The following is a 10,146-nucleotide window of genomic DNA, read 5'->3' on the forward strand; positions in this document are numbered from 1 at the left end:
GAGAGGGACCTAGGGGTGCTGATCAACAGCCGGCTGAACATGAGCCAGCAGTGTGCCCAGGTGGCCAAGAAGGCCAATGGCATCCTGGCCTGCATCAGCAATAGTGTGGCCAGCAGGACTAGGGAAGTGATTCTCCCCCTGTACTCAACACTGGTGAGGCCACACCTCAAATACTGCATTAAGTGTTGGGCCCCTCATTACAAGAAGGACATTGAGGTGCTGGAGCATGTCCAGAGAAATAGAACAAAGCTGGGGAAGGGTCTAAAGCACAGGTCTTATGAGGAGAGGCTGAGGGAGCTGGGGTTGTTTAGTCTGGACAAGAGAAGGTTGAGGGGAGACCTTATCACTCTCTACAACTGCCCGAAAGGAGGTTGTAGCGAGGTGGGTGTCTGTATCTCTTCCCAAGTAACAAGAGACAGGATGAGAGGAAATGGCCTCAAGTTGTGCCAGGGAAGGTTTAGACTGGATATCAGGAAATATTTCTTCACTAAAAGGGTTATCAAGCATTGGAACAGGCTGCCCAGGGAAGTGGTTGAGTCACCATCTCTGGAGGTATTTAAAAGACATGTAGATGTGGCACTTAGGGACATAGTTTAGTGGTGGACTTGGCAGTATTAGGTTCTAGGTTGGACTCGATCTTAAAGCTCTTTTTCAACCTAAATGATTCTGTGATTTTATGATTCTTTATTTGTGATCAGAGAAACCAACACTGTTCTTTCATGACACTCTAGCTGTGTTTTTGGGGTTTGTTTGTTTGTTTGTTTATTGGTTTTGGTTTTTTTTAAGCTAACTTAAGCATCACTGCTTTCTTCACCTGGTCACAAGCAGAGGAATCTAAAAACCAAAGCACCTCTCTTCAATAGGGGAAAAAAAAGTCATTACTATGACTACTGAAATAAAGTAATTATCTAGTGACACACAGCATATGTATAGGATTTGCTGTACCAAAATGCATGCATTTCTCAAATCCTTCAAGGTCTCATTCTCCAAGTACCTAACAATAAGAGAATACTAGGAACTCACTGAAGAGGGGGTTAATAGTAGAGCAAACATACCTTCGCACTGCTGCAGGATCTCTTCAGCTGTGGTGTCATAGTGTGTCAGGGGGTTGCTGGCATTACGGTACTATATTAAAAGATAGAAGAGCCATTAAATAGACTAGAAAGACAACTAAATTAACATTTCAAGAACATGACAAACATTCTCCAAGTCCCACAACAGCTACATATACTCTTTCCAGGCAGTTACCTTGTTAACTGCACCTATGCAGAATTCCCAAGGGGAAGTACAACCTTCCTAAGTGACCTAATTTAAGAGTAGTTCTAAGGTGCCAGCACCTTCCAATGCCAGGATCAGTCCTGTCTGTGGCATAGTTTCTTTTCAGATCATGATTCTTGTACTCATTCTTCCACGCAGGACTGCCCACTCAGTGGAAAGCCACCCACGCGCTGCAGGTTGTGCAAACAAAGGCTCGTTGCTGCCCTCTGGTGACTATGACACCTTGCTACCTTACAGCATGGTGATGCCTCAACTACAGCTCCAGACCTGGAACATTCTTTTCCTCCAGAGACACACCTAGGCAGCTGAAGAGTTGACCAAAGGCACTAAGGAACAAGGCTGCAATACCTCCTCCCACCCTATGCCTGCACCTCTGACACTTTGGCTCTTACCTGGTCTAGTATATGTGCATTGGGGATTTCATTTTTCAGTCTCCATGCTACTCCAACGTGAGATTCAGGAGAATCAAATCTGGCACTAGTTGGGGTCCTCACAATCTCAGCACCCAGAGCTCTCAGGACATCCACCTGTAGAAGACAAAGGTGGTCACAAAACACAAAACCACTCTCCCAGAACAGAGAATTCAGTGCGATGGAAGGGAAAGAAAACGTCTTCCCTTTCACCTGGTCTGCAATAGCCTCCTTAGCAGTTCTCCTGCACCCCAGCCTCACAGAATCATTGAGCCATGGGACCAAATTCTTAACATAGTTTAGTCTCAACCAAGCCTGGGAGCTAGATTTCAAATTCCTGTTTCTATTCTAGGCCTTCAGGCCTGTAGGGACTGTTACTACATACTGAGAAGCCTCACTCAGGCAAAACACCATCTCCTCTCATGCCAGTCACATATGGTCTGGACTCCAACAATGCTATAGCCCAGTACTTTATGTTTAAGTGTAAATTATGTATGTTTACCTTTTCCTTTGGACACAGGCAGCAAAGGATATCCTCCAGGGCACTATGCACCACTCAACTGCTATGGAGGCAAGAAAGTTTATGACACTCAGCTAAGGCAAGGCCTGTCTTCAGAGGGAAGGCCTTTGTTGCTGCGTGGCACGTGGCAATGGCCATGCAGTAACTCTCCCTCCAGAGCAGCTAAGAGCAAGCAATGGGTATGGACCTTCGGGGGACACTGTTCTCATTTGTGTTGCTGCCTTTCAGCTGGACCACTGGAAATGTCTGAACTGAGATAAGTGGTTTTGCTGACAGTGATTTGCTGCCTCACCTGTGAAACACAGGATATCTCTTCCCTTCTTTTGGCTGCAGGTACAGCATCACAGTGAAGGTAAGGGGATGTTACCCACGTGGCTTCTCCTTCCCCTTTGCTGCTGTGGTGACAAAATTCAGATGCTTCCCAGTACCCCCCAGTGTGACCTGGGGAGCTCAGCATGCTCCTTCATGGCCTCGCTCAGCCCAGGGCAGAACAGAAGAATATTCAAAGCTTCAGCATTGCCTTACTTTGTCCTCCTTTGCTCAGTGAGTGCCAGCTAACCCGGGGGCAGGTAGTTACTTCAATGTGCTAAGTAAATCTCAAGTTCCTTTGACATTTGTATGTAAAACAGTTATGACAGTTTTGCAAGCGACAATGCTGTGGGGATGGGTCTTAAACACATTCCCATCCATGGCTAGCCAGCCTGGATTTCTCTTGGCACTGGCAACAGGCCCTCAGCAGAGTTCTCCCTGGCCAATGGCTTGGAGGCCAAAAGCCTACATCTTTGTTGCTGAAGCCACAGCACTCATCTGCAGCAGGAACTCCACAGGTGCAAACATGCTTATTTTTTGATTCTTGAAAAGAAAAGCAGATCTGACCTTCTCCATACTCATTTTCTCTGGCATCACAATGATACAGCGGTAGCCCTTCACTGCTGCAGCCAAGGCCAGCCCAATTCCTGGAAGCAAGCAAAGACGTGTAGAGAGTACAGTGAGGAGCAGCAAGGAACAAAACCCACAGTGCTAGCTTTGGCTTGCCCGGGCTTTAATCAGATTTTCACCAGATGCTTGAATACAGTATCTCTAGAGGGGTGGTAAAGGGAACATTTCTGGCTACTGGGGAGAACTGGATTTACAGATGCTGCTCTGTGGATCACAGCAAACAGAAAGTTTAGCCAAGGGTGGGAAACCTTGACATGTGCAAACTGCTAGCTTTACCACATCCACATCACCTTGCTCCTGTCTCACCCACTTGATTTTTACAGAAGTAATTTGGGAAAGGAATGAGCTTTAATCTAAAGAAGACTAGAACAATTATCTCAATACTGTCAGAACAGCATTAGAGCTTGTATTGACTCACTTCTGCATTAAATCCCTAGTTTGCAATGTGCTGAAACTAAATCCTTTCTAAAAAGACATGATTAAATGCTGTTTGTGATTGAGGCTCCAATGCACTATGTCAACTTGTTACCACAGTGAAGTACCTTGACTGTTAGACACCTCATTTCTACTTTATGAATCTGTAAATTCTCCAGCCTGATTTCTGCCTTCCACCTTGTCATTGTCTACCTACCAGAAGAGCTAAGCTCCAAAGTGCCTTCCCCATAGAAGCCTACCCCTGCTATCAGATCACCTCCCTGTTGGATAAGAGGATCAGATCAAGTTAGTTGATTCGTGTCTGAGGTCAGGCTGCACGGTACCTCCCCTGCTGTTTTGGGTACCAGGCACAATACCAGCACATGCCCATGACAATGCCTCACAGGCAGTTTACCCTACACAAAGATTTGCTTGTTCAAAGCTGGCTCTGTCTCTGCATGGTGCTGGACTGCATAGGGGTAGAAAAAAAAACTTTAACCGTTCCTGTAAGAGAGGCGTAACTCACACCTCAAGTAATTCAAGTAGTGTTTAAATATTTAGGAGGAGAAAAAAAAAAAACCCCCACAACTTTTCCCAGTATATTATTGATAAATATGGATGCCCAAATGAAAAAAAATTAAAAAAGAAAAGACAGCAAAGGCCTCACTAAGGTCAAAGACTGAAAAGAAGCCACCCAACACTCTCCCTTATGGTCTGTGATGAACAAACCCCTTTGAGACCTGAACTCTTAACACTTTGTACTTTCTGCAGTTGACCTGGAAATGCAGCAAACATCAAAACAGGACTTTGGCTGAGGGAGAGGTGGGATGCAGATTGGACAAAAATATTACACATTAGCACTCACATTTAACATATTCATCAGTGCTGAGCAGCTGCCTAGAGCAAAAGCCAATTCTCTCAGGTTACTGTCTGCCCTGGTCTTTACTTTTACATGAAAAGAGACAGCTTTCTGAAGTAATTGTTCTGCATCTCCTTCAGTTCTGCCTTCTTTTTTGGATTCTGTGGCAAGGAGAACCATTTATCAGGTACTGACCCAGAAAGCAGGATGTCATAGTATGTCCTCAGACGCTGGAGGAATGCAGTATATATGGATATTTTCCACTACATTGCATTATTCAGGCAAGAGGTATAGCCACAGTCACAAGGGCTCCAGTTGCACTGCAGCCCCCACAGAGCAGCTGCTGAGGAAACAGCAACAGGTATGACTTCCCAGATTTCTGTGGAATGCAGGGGAACTGGTCACAGATCAGCTCATCATCCCAGCCCCTCCGCTAACAAAGGCTGGACTAGATCAAAAGAACAAAAGAAAGATGTGCCTGGCCTGCATCTATGAGAAGGCAACAGTGTATGGATGCCCAGGAAAGAGTTTAAGAACAGGACAAGACATTCCAGAACACACCAGGGAGAAGAGTAGCTTGTAGCTCAGCTCAGGTAGCTCCTCAGAGGAAGCAGGATATTTTATATTTAACTAGCTCAAGGGGGAGTATTCCAGGTACATTTACTCCCTACCAGTAGAGCAGCTTAACAGAAGTACAACAGCTTTGACACAGGAGCCCAGAGTTAACTCCAGTCTGCTCAGATCATCAGATGCTCTGCCCTGGCCCCTGACTAGCAGGACTGTTCCCTCCTCCAGCCCTCCAAGGAAGAGATGCTAATCCAAGTGGAATCTGTTAAAAATCTACATGTGCAAGGGTTGTGTTAGCAGACAGGACAGTGGTGATGCAGCTCATCTCCCATCTCAACTGCATCAACACAGGAAAAGCTGCTTCTCAAACCAGGCCCACTTCACCTAACAGAGGAATGATGGGACTTCCTAAACAGAATGGAAAGATCCAGATTCACACCAATCTTTTAGTGCTTTTTTTCCAATAATTTCAGTTCAACTTTAATTCCTGGATAGGACCTAAAGACCCCAGGTGAATCTGGCCTAATACCTCTTTTCTTTTAAAGCAAATTTAGCAAACCACCTTCCCAGCTGTTCTGATCAGCACAGGATACCGCAAAGTTGTTCCTTGTGCAAGATGGAAGAGGTACTGCTCCCTACACCACACAGGCAGGAAGGGATCCCCTTTCTTCCTTGCACAGGCAGCCTCCATGCTCCAATCTCAAGTCTGTCCTTTCCAGGAAAACCACCACAGCATTTTTCCCCCATGCTTTGCTAGGGTCTCTCCATCCCCTACCTGTGTTTCCAGAGGTTGGCTCTATGATAGTGTCCCCAGGCTTCAAGATCCCAGCTTTTTCAGCATCTTCTACCATCCTCAGGCTGATGCGGTCCTTCACACTGCCCCCAGCATTGAAGAACTCACATTTTGCCACTGGAAACGAAGAAACAAAGTAGAGTTCTTAAACAGCAGTCATTCGCTTCACAGGCTGCTGATCCCCAACACATCTGCAAGAGCAACTCTGTTAACATGTCTGCCCAGTTGACCTCCCTACTTTAAAACATCAGAGATGAGGATTCAGTTCACAGTATCTACACTGTTATGGGTCACAACAACAAAGCAAGTTCGGTACTTGATGCTGGCCATAGAAGCCAGGAACCCATACTCTGTTAGTCTCCCCAAAATATGACCTCTTCTTTTATCTTTCCTTTTTATTATAGCCCAGTCATTGTGAAAAAAAGCCCCAGGGCTCTTCCAGCGCAATAGCATGGGGAAAGAGAACTCTACCAGCATGCCTTGCATCTTTTGTGCTACCTTCTCCAGCTGAAGAATTTCTGATCAAACTGGAAGCTTCTCCCCTTGTTCAGCCTATACTTTCACTTCAATACTCCCAGCATTAATCCCTTCAATGGTGTTAAACGCTACCTTTCAGGACTCTGATCAGAGCCTCCAGATATCTCCAGTATGGTTGGGTTTAAAAACAAACAAACCATCCACTGACAGTTTCATCCCTTTCATAATTTTCAATGATCTTTAATGGTAACTGCAGATCTGCATTTTACATACACTGATGAATACTCTGAACGAGATGCAGTCAAAAACTTCATACAACTTTTTTAAAATAAAAAAAATATTTTCTATTAAAAAAGTTTTACACTTGCTACAAAAATGGAAAAGCTGCAGGAAGTGTCCTCATGAGGTACAAAATGAAAGATGTTTTAGATGACCAAATCCTAAAAATCTGAAAATCTGCCGAACAAAAAGAGGAATTTTTCTCACCTTTTTCAGCAGTGTACCTGCACTTCTCCTATACCCAGGTTACATGTCACTACTAACCAGGACTACCCAAGTTTCTGAAACAGTGTTTCTTATCTTTATTTTCTGCCTGCAGCAGTACTCACAGAGTTCACACTTGAGCCCATGCTGTTTCCCAAGCTTGTTGATTCGCACCATGGGTGTATCACCAACTTTATCCAGGATGCTTGGCAGGATTTTCAGGGGCTCTGGCCTGGTACACATACAAACAAAGTCAGTGTATTCACAGAAGGGGCCACAGGCAGGTCACACAACAGAAATACAGTATTTCCACTGCTTTTTATTTCAACCATCTTTCTCCCTCCCCTTTACCAGGCTAGTTATTTTAGGTATCTTAGTTTAAAAGAATATCAGTTGGATACACATTCACAAAATATCAAGTCCTTGATCCAAAACAAGGATTAATCAGTCATCAAGCCAAGCACTGAGGCAAGAATGAAGTGCTCTACACTTCCTCCTGGCATGAAGCAGCTTAGCACTGCTCAGAGTCAGCTATTTTACAAGCAAAAAGGCATTAACAGTGCAATCTTTGACCTTATCAGGGAACTGCTTGAAACAAGTTAGCTCCAGTCCATGTAGTTTCACATCTTTGGTGCAAGACACCTTGTATGCTTAATCTGGGTTCTTAGCTTTGCTTACACATGGAAATTAAGAAGCACCAGCATATCTACGTGCTAAATAGCATCAAGTTAAGTCAGTCATCTTTTGTTAAATCCACATGGCTCTGAGGGGACCTGGATTAGTGTTGTACTGAAAATCAGCAAATAAAAGTAATACTTACAGAGTGGTATGACGATGGGGGGAGGCAGACAGGGGTTTCCCAAGCCTCCATGTGCATTTGCTAGGTGTATCAGGGCGGATCCACTCCCTTTCCTTCTCATTAGCCTTGCAGTTCTCACTGTCCATCCCACCAGGGAGAAAATATTTGTCAGGTGCATGAGGGCATGAGTTCTTATCTGGCTTCTCCTGGGAAGAAAGGGTAGGCGTTTCATCCTTGGGGGAGGGGGAAGGAAAAAAAAAATAAAAGTGAAAAAGGAGGAAGAAAAAAACAACCCACAAACGAGAAATTTGTATGCCCTGCTGTAACAAGGTGAGAGCATCTTTTGAGACTATGAAAGTTATTCAATTTTTGCACCATGTGAAACTACCCATTAACATCACTGCCCACCCTACAATAGCTAAAAATCATGTTACTAATAAGTCCTTATGCTTGTCTCTGTCCTTTCACCAACATACCTATTTCCAGTCTCGTGTTTCAGTATGCAGTTCTTCTGCGGGAAGCTGGAACAGAAACTACCCTGGTGACAATTTTCAAGAGAGAAGTATTGCCTATAAGGCAAAAGGGGCAATGGCAACACATAGCTTTTAACACCCAAGAACAGGTTCTGCCACTGACTGCAAGAGATCCTGTCACTGTACCTCAGACCCAGGTATTAGGGGAGAGAGCACAGCATGTCTCAGTTAGACAAATCCCATCCTCAAGCACCCATCTTGTTTTTCCCTTAGATGAAAAAGGTCACAACAAATGGGTATTTTAATGGTCAGTTGATGTTTCCATAGTACTGTGAAGCTAGGAAAGCATTTCAGTATAATTTTGATTTGCCAAATCCTTATCACCAGAACGAGAATCTTACACTGCAACACTGAGTGCAAAAGCTCAATACAGTGCCCTACATGAAGATAACTTAAACACACTGAAGCATGTGCTTCCTGTAACTAGCCTCCATAAATATCAAGAAAACAGGACTAATCTCATGGGAGACACCCACACCGAAATACAGCTCTCTGAAATAAAATCTCCCCATTCCAAGCAGAGAGGAACAGAATAAGACTTGGTGACTAATTAGAAAATGGTGCCAAAAGACTCTGCATTGCTACTTGTGGTCACGAAAGAGACCTCTTCCAGAAAGGCCACTGGTTTCAATAGCACCTACCTCCACAGCATTCCAGCAAAAATCCCAGAAATCCCTATGAAAACAGATAGGTCTTTCCCAAATTCTGGTAACAGAAAGACAGGCAAATAGTATTCCCCAAAGACCAATTAGTACCTTAGGCATAGAAACAGGCCTTTCTGATACCAATTTCTCCATGTTCTTTGGTGAAGGTAACAGCACAGCAGACTGGACTTTCTTCAGGAGACCGAGTACTGTAGGTCACAAGACAGGAATCCTCTTCAAACCTGAAGATCATGCAAGTCAGGAAAAAAAAACCCAACACTATCAGGAAACAGTCTCTTGTAGGGGCAAGACACGTCCCACTTTCATAGGGGAAAAAAAGAAGCACAAAGAAGTGAAGATGACTTGCATAGGCAAGACAGAAAACCATGCAGCAGAGGTACTGCACAAGATCCATGAAGGGTCTCCTGACCCTGTTCTTCCTGTGTTACCTTTTCTCCCCTCTGCCCTGTCCTCCACAGCTCAGATCCAGTAGAGTAAGCAGAAAACATCCCTACTGGACTGTCTGCAATTTCATGGGCTTGACAACGACACAAAGTAACAGAAAATACTTCAGTCCAAAGGATATATACTTCTAGAGACACCAAGGGTGAAAGGGCATCATGGGGCCGTCACCAAAAGACCCTGTACACAACTTAGGGAAACACTCTATCCAGGAACACTTGCAGAGGCCTCTCTACCCTTGAGAAGACCTAGATCTCGCTTGTTCCTGCCCAGGCTGAATTAGTGTTGAACACACAACTACAGCAATGCTGGATGTAACTTAAACCACAAGGAAGCCTTCCAGCAGGCTTTCTGTTTCAGAAATTAGTAAATATAAAAACGAAAGGAGTAAGTTCATTTCTTCTACTCTAGCCAATTGTTCATAGAAACTGTCTGCCCTTACAGCTAGCTTCCTTTCATTCTATTGAAGGCAAAAAGCTGGTCGAAGTATTGGAAAGCATGTGTGTTTTTTTACTAATACTTGTTTTTCTCATCACCATTTTGCAGCAAGATTCATGGCTCTTTCCATTACTGAAATGTGCTAGGCCTGGAAAGGGTCCCTGGTCTCATCCTCCTTGTTCTGACAAAAGCACACAAAACAGACACAGCTTAGATCAGGCAGAGTTGATGATCTGGTGACACTCTGCAAAAAAATCTGAATCACAGGATCAGTGAACTTTAGCATTTGATCCTTCAAGTTAACATGCACCACTAACCACTATTGCCTTTAGAACACCAATTCCTTTCTCACATGCTTATTTGAGGAAAATGCCTAAGGCATTTAAACTGTCCTTCTTTAGGAAAAAAGCCTCTGAAGGTGCCAACTTCCCAGACTAAGGCTTGAAATAATTCTCCTTCTGGATGTAAGGACTTCCATGCCACCAAAAATTAACATCTTTGTTGGCAACATGGACAGTGAGATTGCGCGT

General features: G+C 44.2%; 1 protein-coding gene across 1 annotated transcript; it reads right to left on the minus strand.

Annotated features, from left to right (window-relative positions):
* Nucleotides 1–1,055: 1,055 nt before the first annotated feature.
* Nucleotides 1,056–8,869, minus strand: CBS (cystathionine-beta-synthase; the record flags this gene model as incomplete). The annotated part of the gene is made up of 7 exons (XM_010080649.1): nt 8,828–8,869; nt 7,561–7,772; nt 6,866–6,972; nt 5,763–5,897; nt 3,085–3,164; nt 1,671–1,805; nt 1,056–1,125 (listed from the first exon to the last, which is right to left on the minus strand). Coding segments are annotated over exons 1-7 (781 nt in total), but the record flags the coding sequence as incomplete, so codon positions are not given.
* Between the last annotated feature and the right edge of the window lie 1,277 nt (nt 8,870–10,146).

Source organism: Pterocles gutturalis, unplaced genomic scaffold (assembly GCF_000699245.1).
Source record: "Pterocles gutturalis isolate BGI_N339 unplaced genomic scaffold, ASM69924v1 scaffold15916, whole genome shotgun sequence".
NCBI classification, from domain to species: Eukaryota; Metazoa; Chordata; class Aves; order Pterocliformes; family Pteroclidae; genus Pterocles; species Pterocles gutturalis.